The sequence below is a fragment of the Bos taurus genome, chromosome 13, assembly GCF_002263795.3.
Source record: "Bos taurus isolate L1 Dominette 01449 registration number 42190680 breed Hereford chromosome 13, ARS-UCD2.0, whole genome shotgun sequence".
Lineage (NCBI taxonomy): Eukaryota > Metazoa > Chordata > Mammalia > Artiodactyla > Bovidae > Bos > Bos taurus.
Genome location: NC_037340.1, coordinates 73,728,772 through 73,744,701, shown reverse-complemented (window position 1 = coordinate 73,744,701; position 15,930 = coordinate 73,728,772). Strand labels below are relative to the sequence as shown.

Here is a 15,930-nt window from a genome sequence, read left to right as displayed (position 1 = left end):
TGACAGCAAACAGGCCAGGCTAGCTTCCCACCATTCACCCTGGATGGGGAGTTGGGGGATCCCAGGAACTGAAAACCCTGCAGAGCTGAGCTGCAGATATCATGCAGTACAGCCCAGGAGAAGGCTCAGCCGCTGAAGTCAGGAGGTTGAGAAGACCGTGTCTTCTGTGTACAGTGAAGTCATTGGCAACACAGAAAAACCACAAAATTTAACATGAGGCTCGGCCCTGGCCCAGCTTAGTGGATGATCTCAACTTGGACACAGACTTTTAGACAAAAGAGGCACAGAACTCCCACCAGTTTTTCAGCACTGCTAGGAAAAGCACTTAAGAACTGTCACTTACAACGGCCCCCTGCAGGGATGGAAGCAAAATGGAGCTATTGGGAAGCCTGCAGCCCTGTCACTCAGCCTGAACTGCACAGACAGCTTTGAGATTTAGGCTGAAGGTCACTGATCCCATGGGTGGTTTGATGTATGAAGGGAGGTGGGATGATTTATTTTTCCTAATATGAAAAATGACTTAATGTTCCTTAAGGCTAGGTCCTATAACCCTCCTTTCATCCATCTTTCCCTGGGTAAGTTCCCTGGCGCCCATAGCATGCTCATCACCTATACACTGATAACTCATGTACTGATCTTCCAATCTAATCGTTTCTTCTAAATCCCACACTCACAGGTCCAAATGCTTACTCAAAATGTCCTCTTGGTCTCCAAAGCACCTCAAACTCAACATGTCCAAAACCCAATTTATGACCAACTTCCCAAATCTGGCCCTCTCCTAAATTCTCCATGTGGATGAAGAACCCTCCGAAGCATCCTGCTGCACAAGGCAGAAGCAATGGTGACGCCTTTCAGCCAGTCTTCTCTCACACCCGCCTATCTATAAATATTTTGAATTTTGCCTCCCCAACATCTCTTCATTCCTTCCACTTTTCTACATCCCCCACCTCCACCCTATCCCATTTTTATCTGGATAGTTGCAACCATCTCCTGGTTTCCGGACATCCACTCCAGTCCCCTCCAATCAATGCATCTCTACAAGGAGTCCTTCCAGCCATTCTTCCCCTAAACTACTCCTACTCCGCCTTCAGATCTCAGCTCAGAACCACTTCCTCCAGGCAAATACCTTGTGACCTTTCTTAACAGGATATTAACTCCTTCCTCAAGTGCTAGTTACAGTCTTACCTTTGGGCCCCAGGAGAGTCCGAACTCCCTAAGAGCAAGACTGGGTCTTTTGTGTGTGTGTCTGTGTGTGCTACTACCGCACCCCCAAGACCAAACTCTGTGTCTTACACATGTTAAACGCTGACATTTAATACTTACTGAATGAATGTCATTTGTTTATACTCAGCCTCAACCCAGTGAAACTAATCATTACCACTATCTTTTGGGCCACTGTTATCGCTTGCATGGATTATTGTGTTATGTCTGTCTGTCTGTCTGGAGCACACCCTCTTCCAGTGTGTTTTCTACACTGCAGCCAGAATTATCTTTTTAACAGGAAATTTCAATCATTTGTAATCCTTCATTACTCCCAGTAAAGTTCAAATTTGTAACGTGTAAACTACTAGTTATCTACCCAATGACTGTAGTCCTCTTGTTTCTTAGTAACATAACCCTGATTTTATGAAGACAGCAGAGGGCCCTACTAAAGGGGGCTTCTGAGAGGTTTGACAGGAAGGACAGAAATCAGACACATTGGTAATTAAAACTTGAAGGGTTATTATCTTTCCAAAGGCCAGGATTTCCTTTCTTCTAATGCTGTGTCCCTATAAAATACCTGTAAATGAAATATTACTCATGTTACCAAGTTCTGCCAATGAGATGAAAATGGACACTACTGGTTAGAACTTCCAAAAAAGGTTCTCAAAGTGGGAACAGACAGCGACCCATGCCTCTTTTGCCCATTCCTAATTCCTTCTCCTGCTCTCCACCAGTTTCAAGGACCAGAGACTCAACAGCCATTCTAGACAGGAGGTATCAGTGAGAATTCCAGCCGTGCGCCTTAGATGGCTGAGTAAAAAGAGCCAAAAAGGATCTTGGTGTCCAATAACTGTAGAACTTTGGACTTCTTTTATGTGAGGAAACAAAATTTATATCTTAAGTCACTGATATTTTACTAGCAATTAAACTGAAGCTTGATACAGGCTTTAAAGTATTTCCTCATCGGACCTTTGTCGATCTTAATCCTCCCTAATCTCCTGCTCAAATTCAACAATTGAGCTATGCTGAATGGTTTTCAGTTCCTCAAGACTATTTCTCTCCATTTAAAGTTCTTCCAAGCTGCTCTTTCTGCCTGGAGTACAACGCCGCTCCCCCCCCCCCCCCCCCCCGCCCCGCACCACACACCCCCCCCTCCAGCTAACTCCTTCTTATCCTTTGGATCCCAGCCTGAAAACCAGCTCTCCAGTGACCACATGAGCTAGACTAAGATGCCCCTCTTTTCTGGTAACAGAAGAGCTCCTCATCATGCTACTCATTACGCTCAGAACTGTGGTATTTTCTTGATTTTCTCCTCCCTGAAGGCAGGAAGCCTATCGTGTTCGAAACTGTATTCCAAATGTCCAGCTAATTCCAAATAACTCCTGGAATAAACAAAGCAAGTGAATGATGGGAATATGGGCTTCCCTGGTGGCTCAGTCGGTAAAGAATCTGCCTGCCAGTGCAGGGGACCCAGTTCAATCCCTGGGTGGGGAAGGTCCTCTGGAGAAGGGAATGGCAACCCACTCCTGTATTCTGGCCTGGAAAGTCCCATGGACAGGGGAGCCTGGTGGGCTACAGTCCATGGGGTCACAAAGAGTCAGACAAGACTTAGCGACTACACCACTACCAGAGAGCTAAAGAAATATATTGGTTTGGTATCTGTCCGATGTGAAAGATGAATGGGAATGATTGGTATGTCGTTATCTGTTTATTATTCACGCCGTGCCCTGTTCCAGAAAGGACGGAAGGAAGCAGGATGGCTGCAGGGCCATCTCCCTGGGAGGGTTAAGGAGTTTAGGAGACTCAGGAAGTCTGGAGGAGGGAAGCGCGCTAAGAAAAGCAGTGGCGTCTCGTCCTAGCTCATCTTCCATCTCCTCACTCGTGGGCCCCACTTCAGCAGTAAGCCAAAACCATGGTATTTTCTTGATTTTTTCTCCCCCTTGAAAGCAGGGCACCTATCTTGTTCAAAACTATATTCCAAATGCCCAGCTAATTCCAAATATTCTAACGAATAGCAGAAGGATGCAGCAGGGGAAGGTTAGCAGTAAAGCAGGAGCAGGTTAATTCCCAGGAAGGCACACCATCCCACCCTCCTTTCCTCCCCTTGGTGCCTACTGCACTAAAGAGTCTGGTCTTCTCCAAAGGGCTCTGGCCAGGCCTGGGGTCTCCAGTGGAGACGAGGCAGCTCACACAGTCTGTAGGTGGGGGCCCGCTGCTAGCTGCAGGCTCCGGGCTCTGCCCCGCCATCATGGCCTCCATCCTCCTCCTCGTCAGACTGTGCCAGGGGCGTGTCTGCTCCGCCGTCACTGGCATCGGCGCTGTGTGGGTTGGTGGAGGAGTTGGAGGACAAGGAGGAAGTACGAGACGTCGTCCTGTCTGGCGTGGGCACTGGCAGGCTCGGCTCCTCGGGACGCTCGTCCACCCCTGCCCAGAGAGAAGAGCCGGTCATGGCCACACACAGGGGTTCAGAGGACTCTTGGAGAGGATGTGGCTGGGAGACACTGAGGCCCAGGAACTTGGCCAGTCACCCTGCCAGTCTCCTGGCTCCCAGTACCCCTCACTTCACTAAGCTCTAGAGTCGAATCAATCAAGTTGCAAGTTCAAGTTCTAGCTACATCACTTCACTTCCTTGCTACTGAGGAGCTTTGGGCAAGTCACCTCCCCTCTCAAGGACTCTGCTCCTCTTCTGTAAAAAGGGGGTACTGACATTCCAGAGGGGTTCTCAAGACAAAATCTTAGAATGTTTATAAAATGTCTGGCACATAATATGCCATCAATAATAGCAGCACTTTTAAAGTAAGATAGTATCCATTAATCGGAGAAGGCAATGGCACCCCACTCCAGTACTCTTGCCTGGAAAATCCCATGGACCGAGGAGCCTGGTGGGCTGCAGTCCATGGGGTCACCAGGAGTCGGACATGACTGAGCGACTTCACTTTCACTTCTCACTTTCATGCATTAGAGAAGGAAATGGCAACCCACTCCAGTGTTCTTGCCTGGAGAATCCCAGGGACGGGGGAGCCTGATGGGCTGCCGTCTATGGGGTCGCACACAGTCAGACACGACTGAAGCGACTTAGCAGCAGCAGTATCCATTAATATCTTATAGGTTAAGCATGTGGACTTTGGAGTCAAGACAGCCATGGTTTGAATTCAGCTTTTCCACTTTTCGTCTCTGTGACTATATATATATATATGTATATATATAGTATGACATGCGAGATCTTAGTTCCCCAACCAGGGTTCAAACCCATTCCCCCTGCAGTGGAACACACAGAATCTTAACCACTGGATCACCAGGGAAGTCCCTCTAATGTCTTTCCTTATAAGGTGGGAATAACCCCACCTGCCCTAATAGGACATAGTAAGGATTGAGATAATACATGTAGAATTCTTAAGCATGGTATTAGAAACCTAATAAAGTGCTAAATAAATATTAAATGACTAAAACTGCTTCAGTTGTCTAATCTAAAGATCATATTTTTACATTATTTATTATGTTAACTAATTACATTGATTTCAAAAATAAAAAATTGAAGAAGACTAAGGCAGTTGGGCCTTCTGAGAGGTTTGGATTAGGAATCCGTAACCCAGCTTCCCCCAAGGTCAACTTCCCTAAAATCAGGACAAGCAGGTGCTTCGTGGGTGGAAAAGCTCATGCCCAGCCCCTCCGTGCAGACTTCCCCAGCCCAGCTTTGACATCCAGCTCTGACCGACCAGTGCCCATGGGCCCAAAGCAGAGGGACATACCAGACGTCTGGGGAGTTGGTGGAGGGTCTTCACAAGGCAAGAACACATCCGCTCCATCTTGATCCCCCAGGTCGATAAGCTCCACTTGCTCAAGTGTGTCCACATTCACCTCCATGGATGAGATACTACCTATGGGGGCTGCATATCAAGAAGGGGGCAAGTCGGGAGGAGCCAGGCCAGCACTGATTGGATGGTCAGAGACATCTGTCAGGTAAGGAGATAGATGTTTAAAGGGCCAAGAAAACCAGCGGGGAGGGACCAAGGTCCAGGACTATGGGACTCCCTCCCTGCCCTGCCCCAGTGCCTCTTCCCAGGACTCAGAACTCACGTCTGTGCGACTCAGGATGCAGGTGGGACAGGGGGAAGACAAACTCCGTCTCAGGCTGTAAAATGTCCTCGAAGAATTTCTGCCGCTCCCGAAGCCGGAGCTGCTGGCGCTCCAAGGCTGCCCGAGGATTTGGGTCCATGTCAGCTCCTGGAAGAGCAAGGAGAGCTGTGAATTGGAGAGGGGACTCTGTTGGGGGCCTGGTCTTGGGGAGCCCCCCTGCAGCCAGGATCCCAGCAGTGGGGCCTCTGGCTGCAGCCTGGACACTCCTGGACTCGACTCCCTCTTTCCCTTCCCTGAAACAAAGTCCCACTACCACAAAGTTCAAGTCTCACGCAGAGGCAGGGCTGACCCTAGCTCCACAAAGGGGATGTTAGTTCCAGGCACAGCAAGAGAGGCTCCTCTGTATTCAGGGAACACAGCCAATGGCCACATCTCAGGATCATGCCCTTCAGAGAGGGGCTGGAGGGGCTGGCTCAGCTCAAATGGGGGAGGTATTTTTTCCACTTAATGAACCCAGCCTCTCCTCCAAAGGCGGGGGAAGAGGACAGAATAGAGATCTCAGAAAGGAAGGTCCCTTCCTCCACTGCTGCAACTCCGGTCCCCGCCCCGGCCATCCTTTAAAACCCAGACAAAAGCTAAAGCACCCGCCTCCTACTCTCTCTCTATACACACACACACTATCACCGGCATCCCCTCCAAACCCTGCTCTTAAGTCACAGACTTGACTTCTAGACTTGGCTCTGTCCCTAAGGAAGACATCTTTCTAGCCTCAGTCTCCGCATCTGAAAATGGCATCGTCTTCCTACCTGCCTCTAAACACAAGGCACAGCTCCTGAGGGTGTTCTGTAAAAAAGGAAGGCTGCGGTCCCCGAGCTATTTAGAGGACATCATCTCTTCTCTGCCTCCCACAGCTCTTTATTTGAGCTCCTCTCCTTTGACACATCTCACTGGCCGATCTCCCCACTAGTCAGCAAGTAGCAACTGGAAGCGCGCGATTCAGCCCAGGCCCTCTGGCCCCCCGTGCTGAGAGCTTTCCAGAACCCCCTTCACTCCGATTCGCTCCGCATCCCTTCCTGAGCCCATCACCGGAGGCAAGGCAGTATCTAGCTGGAGGACCAGTTCGTCATCCTCCGCAGATTGCCTTCCCCGCCTCATCTGGACTCGGCATATCCGAGACCCTGGCCAGTCCACCGGGCGCTGAGGGTGGGCCACGAGCGATCCTAATCCCCAGAGGAGCCAGGCAGGGCCAAGGAAGTGTGGGGAGACCATGTGGCCAGAGGGGGCAGCGGAGGAGGGAGACGCTGACGTTGATTCCTGGGAAAGGCTCTTAGTGCTGCCGCCCAGGTCACAGCGCTAAAAATACCCAGGGCCCCTGGGGCTGTCTGCTCCCGCGAGGTGGGGGGTGGGGGGCGGCGGGGGCGGGGAAGGGCCAGCAAGAGGGTTGGGGAGCTGGAGGGGACCACAGGCTCCGGGGCGCCCCCTCTGTTTCCCCCTAGCCCCCTCAATCTCCGGAGACTGGCGGGGGCTGCCCGCCCGGGGCGCAGCGGAGCTAAGCGCCGGAGTAGGGAAGGGGGTTGTTTACGTAACTGAAGGTGCAGGGAAGAGGGGTGGAGGGAGCTGAAAAGGTTTGGGCTGGGGGGGGGGCGGGGGTCGGAGGCGGCCAGGGGCCCGGCCCGTGGTGCAGAGAGCTCCCTCTCGGTCCTGCCCCACCCGCAGTGGAGTCAGTGCGAGCGAAAGAATTCCCTAAAAGGGGACACGCCGCGACCCTGGAGCAAGCGGGGAAGACGGAGGGGGGCTCCGGGGGCTGCACTCGCGCTCGCCTCCCTCTACCCGGCCCCCCGGCCTCTCGCGGCACCTGCGCCCGCCCCGCGGAGCCCCTACCTGCCGCGCCCGGCGCCCCCGCTGACTCAGGCTGTCCGCTCCGGCGCGGCGGCGGGGGCGTGGGAGCGGGCCGCGCCGACCGGGGTGGGGCTGCGCCGCCGGGTCTCCCCCGGGACGGACGGGCCCCGGGAGCCGGGAACGAGGAAGCGCCGGCGGGCGGAAGTGGGGGAAGGGCGGCGGCGGGCACACGCGCTCCTTGCTGGGCGCCGGGCGGCCGCCGGGAACCCCCGCGGGCGCGGGCGCTTGTAGTTCCAGCGCGGACAAAAAGTTCCCGGCACGCGTCCCGCCGCCCCGCCACCCGCCGGACCCCCTGGATGCTCCGCCCGACTCCGCGCGATCCCGGACACTTGCTGCGCCCCGCCGGTCCGCGGGGACACGGCCCCCCACAACCCCTGCTCCCCGACTCCCCCGGGAGTCCCCGACGCAACCTCCGCGCGCGGCACCCGGACTGACTCCCAGGCACCCTCGGCCACGCTCCGCACTTTGAGGCGCGCACCCCTCGAGAAGGCGCTCGCGCGGGAAAAGGGTCTGGCGACCCGCGGCCGCGCATCAAGGCAGGTGCACAGCGGCGGGGGCTCCCTGCCCCTGGGACTCACCCCTGCAGCCCACGGTTCCTGGCTCCGGGACGATCAGAGCCGCCGCCCAGCTTTCCAGAGCACTGGGCGGGGTGGGCGCCGGGACAGGGCGGGTCGGGGGTGGAGGGGTGGGCCGCTGCGCCGCGCCCCCAGACGCCGGCGGGGAGCCAAGTCCTCCAGAGTGCCGAGAGGGGCGCTGCGCGTCCCGCCCGGCGCGGGTGGAGGAGTGAGGCGGAAACCGTGGGCCCAGAAGGGAAAGGCTTGCCCCTCTCGCGGTGCCTCCTGGCTCACACCAGGGCCAGAAGTTCCTCCTGGACCGAGGCTCTGTGCTCATTCTCATTCTCCTCCTCCCTTCCACCCGGCGCCGGCATGTAGATCCAGAAACCTCCCGGTTCGGGGCGGGGTGGGGGGCGTCGGTCAGAGATGCTTCTGCCGTGGGGTTACTCGATCCTTCATTCAACAAACATCCACGAGCAGACCAGAAACTAGGAGTCATCCCTGCCTTCTCCCTGTCCTTCGCTGCCCACATTAAAATACATCTCCATTAACTGTTGATTCTCTCTCCCAAATAATCTTTGCAATCCACCGTTCGTCTCCGTTTCCACCACCGACCCTCGCTCGGCTCCATTCTCTCTGGTTTTCTGGTCCTCTGGTCCTGCTACGCTCCATCCCCCACACCAGTCAGTTATCACTGTAGAGTCCAGAGCGCTAATCAATGACCCACATGGTCATTTCAACATGCAGGTCTGAGAGAGGTGGAATGGGGAGGGAAGAGGGAGGGGGGAGTCAAGCGGGAGGGGATACATGTATACCTATGGCTGATCATGTTAAAGTGTTTGACGGAAACCAACACAATATTGTAAAGCAATTATCCTTCAATTTAAAATAAATAAATGTTTAAGAAACACACAGGTCTGCTGTGCCACCCTTTGTTAGAATGAAATCCCGGTGCTGATATCTAAGCTTAAATCCCTCCTTTGTTAGAACGAAATGCAGGTGCTGGTATCTGAGCTGAGTCTTAAATGAGTTCAACAGGCGGAGAAGAGGGGGAAGGGCATACAGGAGGCAGAAGCGGGGCGGTGGGGGTGGTGGGGGTTGTGAAGAGTTGTGACCCATTCAGGCTTCTCTGTCAGGGGACCAGCACTCTGTACAAATACCTAAAGTTCTGCCTCTCCTATTGTACTGAGATATCCAAACCATCCTGAGAAATAAGTACAGCAAGCAACTTTCCCATTATTTTACAAGCAAGGAAACTAGTTTCTGGCCAGCAACAAGTGCAGTAGTTAGGAGCACAGGCCTGGGAACCAGGCCCTCTTGGGTTGTAAACCTAGCTCTGGTGTCTAGCCAGCTGTGTAAACAATTTCTCTGATCCTTGCTTTCTTTGCCTATTAGGTAGGAATAATTAATCCCTACCTCCTGTGAGATAATACATAAAAAATGCTAAGTGCAGGGCTCGGGCACTCTGGAGATGCTCAGCAAACATTAGCTGTTTAGATTGCAATTGCTCCTGAGAAACAGAGGCAACTGCTTTCTTCCACAAATTTCTAAAATTATAGAAGTACGCTCTAATCTTCCATAGAGCTTATTATGTGCCTGTCACTGTTCTAAGTGCTTTGCATGTATTAACTCTTTTAATCCTCGAAATAATCCTGTGAAGAAATGCTGTTTTCACATCCATTTTACAGGTACAGAAACTGAGACATAGAAAGGTGAAGGGACTTGTCCAACTAAGTGATGGAGCAAGAATTTAAAGCCAGGGTGGCTCAGCAGTAAAGAATCCGTCTGCAGTGAAGGAGACCCAAGAGACATGAGTTCTAAATCCCTGGGGGAAGATCCCATGGAGCAGGAAATGGTCACCTGCTCCAGTATCCTTGCCTGGGAAATCCCATGGACAGAGGAGCCTGGTGGGCTACAGTACAAGGGGTCGCAACGAGTCAGACACGACTGAGCACAGCACAGGGCTCCATAGCCTGTGCTTAAAACCACAACTCCCAGTCTGTTCCCCTTTTATCCTGTTGCAGTTTTCATCTTCCTAGAAATATTTTGGTCAGTTTCATTCTTATTCCTCATTAATGGATGGAGTAGATACTTGGTCCCAGTTTCGAGCACAGAGGAATGAGGCCAATCTGAAGTACAGTGGCTAAGAGATCAGCTCCCCCTTTTCAGGCCTATCCTTGGGAACAGGAATGCACGGATTATTTTGAGCTGTCCGAAGCATGGTAACAGATCAGGAACCTCTCTTGTCACTTCTCTTTGTCAGGTATCTGCCACATAAAAGGGTGGGGGGGAGGGTGGGAACATCCAGGTTAGAAATAATTCAGGAGCTAAGCTGGAACGGCCTTTGCCAACAAAGGTCCGTCAGGTCCGACTAGTCAAAGCTATGGTTTTACCAGTAGTCATGTATGGATGTGAGAGTTGGACTATAAAGAAAGCTGAGCACCGAAGAATTGATGCTTTTGAACTGTGGTGTTAGAGAAGACTCTTGAGAGTCCCTTGGACTGCAAGGAGATCCAACCAGTCCATCCCAAAGGAAATCAGTCCTGAATATTCATTGGAAGGACTGATGCTGAAGCTGAAACTCCAATACTTTGGCCACCTGATGTGAAGAATTGACTCATTTGAAAAGACCCTGATGCTGGGAAAGATTGAAGGCGGGAGGAGAAGGGGACAACAGAGGATGAGATGGTTGGATGGCATCACCAGCTCAATGGACATGAGTTTGAGTAAACTCTGGGAGTTGGTGATGGACAAAGAGGCCTGGCATGCTGCAGTTCATGGGGTTGCAAAGAGTCAGACAGGACTGAGCAACTGAACTGAAGCTGGAAGGGTTTCAGCCGAGAGGAAGGCCCAGGCAGCAGACCTAAGGGTGGACAGCAGGAGTTGAAAGGAGCAGTGAGAGAGTAGATGGCTTAGACTTCTGGCTTCCATCTAGGATGCTGAAAGCTGGGAAGAGCATCCTACCACACTAAAAACAAATTTTTTAACTGTTAAGTAATTTGTAAAATTGTTGATTTTGTTGACCCCATCAGTGAGCTGAGGTTGCCCAGCAACTGATTAACCTGCATTCCAAAGAAGGGCAGTCGCCTCCAAGAAGCAGGATATAGGCACTGGCACACCCATGAAGTTGGAGAAAGGCAATGTCTCCATGCAAACAGGTAAGATGAGTTCAGCTACAAGTTTTATTGCTAAAGGCCCGGTGCGGCTATGAGAGGATATGAGAGGATAGAATCCGTGGGAGTCACAAACACTAAAAGTAATCAGAAACAAAACAAACCAAAACCAAAGTTTGTTCAACTCCTGACAAGATTGACTCAATTCTCTACACTAACAGCCTAAGAAGAAGAGAGATAGATTTCCAAGCAAAAATATTACTGAGCTCAGTCTTTACTGTTCTACACATTATGTCCAGAAATTTAAAAAGTTACAACACACACATAAAAAGGAACATAACAAAAACAAAAAAAACCTATTTGTCAAGAGACAAAGCAATCAACAGAACCAGACTCCAGACTTGATAACTCTCTGGAGTTATCTGCCAGAACATTTAAAACAACCATAACAGTATGTGAAAGACTGTGTTGAAAAATATGGACAGCGTACAAAAAACAGAAAGGGACTGTTAGCAGAGAGAAGAGGACTATAAAAAGGAGTCATATGGAAAAGTCTAGAAATTTTTAAAACATGTAACAGAGACGAAGAATGCCTTGGCAGCCTTATCAGTAAAATCAACACAGCTGAGGAAAGAATCAGTACACTTTACGATCGGTCAAGGGAGACTACCCAAACGGAAACAGAAAAAAGTGAAACCAAACAAAGAAACCCAAGAGGGACGTCCCATGTGGCCCAGTGGCTAAGGCCCTGCACTCCCAATGTAGGGGGCCTGGATTCAGTGCCTGGTCTGGGAACTAGACCCCACTTGCTGCAACTAAGAGTTTGAATGCTGCAACTAAAGATCTCGAGTGCCACAGTGAAGATCAAAGATCCTGAGTGCCACAAGTAAGACTGGTGCAGGCAAATAAACATTTTTAAAAGCCTAAAAGATCCAAAGCTAACATCTGCATAATTTGACTCCGAGATAGAGACACACACACACACACACACACACACACTATTAGTAGAAATAATGGTCAATAATTTCCCAAAAATAATGACAGGACCACAGAGCCAAGAAATGTACAGAATCCAAAAAAATATTAAATACCAGTGGCTAGGACTTCCCTGGTGGTGCAGTGGGTAGGAATCCACCTGCTAATGCAGGGGACACTAAAAGTGTCGATCCCTGGTCTGGGAAGATTGCGCATGCTGCAGAGCACCTAAGTCCATGTGCCAGAACTGCTGAGCCACGTGTTGCAACTACTGAAGCCCACGTGCCTAGAGCCTGTGCTCCGAAGCAAGAGAAACCGCTGCAATGAGAAGCCTGCACACTGCAACTAGAAAAAGCCCGCTTGCAGCAACTAAAACCCAGCACAGCCCAAAATAGTACATAAATAAATAACAATTCTTAAAAGTAGACTTCAAAAGAAGGATTGTCACCAGGGATGAAGAGGAACATTTCCTAATGATAAAAGGTTGTTCATTTCAGCAAGAAGACTTGGCAATCATAAATGTGTATGTGTACATCTAGTAACAGAGCTTCAAAAACATGAGCTAAAAATAGACCTAAAATAAAAAAGGCAAATCCATAATACTGTTAGAGGATTCAAAGCTTCTCTCTCAGTAATCAATGAAACAAGTAGACAGAAAGAAAAAGTAAGAATACAGAAATCCAGAACCCTATTAACTAGCTGTTCTGATTGACATTTTTATAGCACTTTACCAGCAGAGTAAACATTCTTTTCAACTGCGCAAAAACATTCACCAAGATACATCATCTTCTGGGCCATAAAACAAACCTCAATTTAAAAGAATTTAAATCATAAAAAACATATTTTGTGACTATAAAAGAATGAAAATATAAATAACAACAGAAAGAGATCTGGGAAACACCCCAATACTTGAAATAAAACACAAGACTTCCAAATAACCCACGAGTCAAAGATAAAGTCCAAAAGGAAATTAGAAAAATATCTTGACTGAATAAAATTGAAATGTTGCAACCAGCCACCAAAAAAGCTCCCACTGTTCCTTGCCTTCTGTTATTCATACTTTCGTATAGTTTTCTTCTGCACTCTATCAAAGTTATTCTGTGTGACCAATAAAACATGGCAGATGGTACATCATGTCCATAAAAATTTTAAAAGACCACAACTTCCATCACGGGTGTGTATTCTCCCTGTTGTTTGGATCACTCACTCTGGGGGAAGCCAACTATTATGTTTTCAACAGCCCTATAGAGAGGCCCACATGGCAAGGAACTGAAGTTCCAGCCAACAGCCAATGAACAACAGAGGCCAGCCAGCAATCCCATGAGTGATCATGGAAACTGACTTACTGGCCCCAGTAGAGCCTTAAGATGACTGGAACCTTGGCCAGTAGCTTGGCTGCAGCTTCAGCAGTGACTGAGGCAGAACCACCCAGCTGGAACAGTCCTGGATTCCTGATGCCAGAACCTTTGAGATGGTAAACATTTCTCGTTTTAAACTGCTAAATTAGCACGTGTAGGGGTTTGAGTGTTGGGTAGGCTGCAGTGTAACAGCACTCTGAAGTGTGGGAGTGGCAGTGGACTGACCTAGACTGGGAAGTGTACCAGAAGCTCAAAATGCTTTGAAAAAGCTGTGAATAGAAGCCTCGAACCTGGGCCTCCTGCACTGGGAGGGCGAAGTCTTACCCACTGGACCATCAGGGAAGTCCCTGCCCAGCATTTTTTTTAATTAATTTATTTTAATTGGAGGCTAATTACTTTACAATATTGTCGTGGTTTTTGCCATATGTTGACGTGAGTCAGCCATGGGTGTACATGTGTCCCCCATCCTGAACCCCCCTCCCACCTCCCTCCCCACCCCATCCCTCAGGGTCATCCCAGTGCACCAGCCTTGATCACCCTGTCTCATGCATCAAACCTGGACTGGCGATCTGTTTCAGATATGATAATACACGTTTCAATGCTATTCTGTCAAATCATCCCACCCTCGCCTTCTCCCACAGAGTCCAAAAGACTGTTGTTTACATCTGTGTCTCTTTTGCTGTCTCACATATAGCCTGCCCAGCATTTTAAACTGCATTTAGTAAGAGAGGTGGGGCTTCCCTAGTGGCTCAGTAGTAAAGAATCCACCTGCCAATGCAGGAGACCTGGGTTCCATCCCTGGGTCAGGAAGATCCCCTGGAGTAGGAAATGGCAACCCCCTCCTGGATGCTTGCCTGGAGAATCCAAGGACACAGGAGCCTGGCAGGCTACAGTCCATGGGGTTTCACGACAGCATGCGCACACTCAATGAGGGGGTGGGGTAGAGAGGAATGCATCTACTCCATCTTGTTCAGAACCAGAAATCCTTATTTTATGTTCTCTTTAACCCTGTGAGTCCAAGTGGGAATACTTCTGGATATAGAATCCTTTTAAGATCTTGTGGGTCACTCTGAGTCTTATTCAGGTCCACGCTATTAGACAAAAGCTATTGCCGGGAGAAATATCAATAACCTCGGATATGCAGATGACACCACCCTTACGGCAGAAAGTGAAGAGGAACTAAAGAGCCTCTTGATGAAAGTGAAAGAGAAGAGTGAAAAAGTTGGCTTAAAGCTCAACATTCAGAAAACGAAGATCATGGCATCTGGTCCCATCACTTCATGAGAAATAGATGGGGAAACAGTGGAAACAGTGTCAGACTTTATTTTGGGGGGCTCCAAAATCACTGCAGATGGTGACTGCAGCCATGAAATTAAAAGATGCTTACTCCTCGGAAGGAAAGTTATGACCAACCTAGATAGCATATTCAAAAGCAGAGACATTACTTTGCCAACAAAGGTCCGTCTAGTCAAGGCTATGGTTTTTCCAGTAGTCATGTATGGATGTGAGAGTTGGACTGTGAAGAAAGCTGAGCACCAAAGAATTGATGCTTTTGAACTGTGGTGTTGGAGAAGACTCTTGAGAGTCCCTTGGACTGCAAGGAGATCCAACCAGTCCATTCTAAAGGAGATGGGTCCTGGGTGTTCTTTGGAAGGACTGATGCTAAAGCTGAAACTCCAATACTTTGGCCACCTCATGCGAAGAGTTGACTCACTGACCCTGATTCTGGGAGGGATTGGGGGCAGGAGGAGAAGGGGACAACAGAGGATGAGATGGCATCACCGACTAGATGGACATGAGTTTGAGTGAACTCCCGGGAGTTGGTGATGGACAGGGAGGCCTGGCGTGCAATTCATGGGGTCGCAAAGAGTCAGACACGACTGAGCGACTGAACTGAACTGAACTGAAGCCTTTCTCTTAGGCTTCTGCTGAATTGGCTAACAGTCAACACCCTTGAGCCTTCTGGGATTCCTCTTGCTTGATTCAGAGGATCTGTGAGGCACACCCATCATTTCTTTTGAGGTCTTTTATCTGACTGAAGACTACTCTGCTGCATTGTCTGAAATCTTCCTGAGATGCACACAAAAGATTTGATAGTTACATTCTCACTTTCCTTTGGACCATGTTTTTCTGGTGCTGCTCTAGATTTGAGCTTTGCTGGGAAACCACTCTTTAACTTTACTATCATTTGCCAGGTAGAGGGGCTGAGAATTTTCAACCACAAAGTCCTGGCTCCTTCATATTTAACAGTTCTCCCTTTTAGCTCAGGATTTCTCAACCTCAGCACTATTGACATCTCAAGCAGGATAATTCTTTTTATTTATTTATTGGTTGCATGGGGTCTTCATTGCTTCATGCAGGCTTTCTCTAATTGCAGTGAGTAGGGGATACTCTCTAGTTACAGAGCACAAGCTTCTCCTTGCCATGGCTTCTCTTGTTTTGGAGCAGGAACTCTAGACGTGTGGGCTTCGGTAGCTGCAGCACACTGGCTCAGTAGCTGCGGCTCCCTGGCTCTAGAACTCGGGCTCAGGAGTTGTGGTCCATGGGCTTGGTTGCTTCATGCAGAATCTTCCCAGACCAGGGATGGAACTCATGTCCCCTGCATTGGTGGTGCAGTCTTGTCCCTTGTACCACCAGGGAAGTCCCAGGAGGGAGGAGGTGGTGTTGAGAGGGGCTTTTCCATTACAGAACATTCAGCAGCCTCCCCAGCCCCTACTAACTAGATCCCAGTGGCAACCTCTCCAGGTCTGA

General features: G+C 49.8%; 1 protein-coding gene across 4 annotated transcripts; it reads right to left on the bottom strand.

The window, feature by feature from the left end:
- Positions 1–2,892: 2,892 nt before the first annotated feature.
- On the bottom strand, positions 2,893–7,830 carry DBNDD2 (dysbindin domain containing 2). Of its 4 annotated transcripts, none has more exons than XM_025000430.2 (4): positions 7,658–7,830; positions 5,281–5,427; positions 4,953–5,090; positions 2,893–3,627 (listed from the first exon to the last, which is right to left on the bottom strand). In XM_025000430.2, the coding sequence occupies exons 2-4, from the start codon at positions 5,417–5,419 to the stop codon at positions 3,419–3,421; spliced, it is 486 nt and encodes a 161-aa protein (XP_024856198.1). In that variant the 5' UTR covers positions 5,420–5,427; positions 7,658–7,830; the 3' UTR covers positions 2,893–3,418.
- Between the last annotated feature and the right edge of the window lie 8,100 nt (positions 7,831–15,930).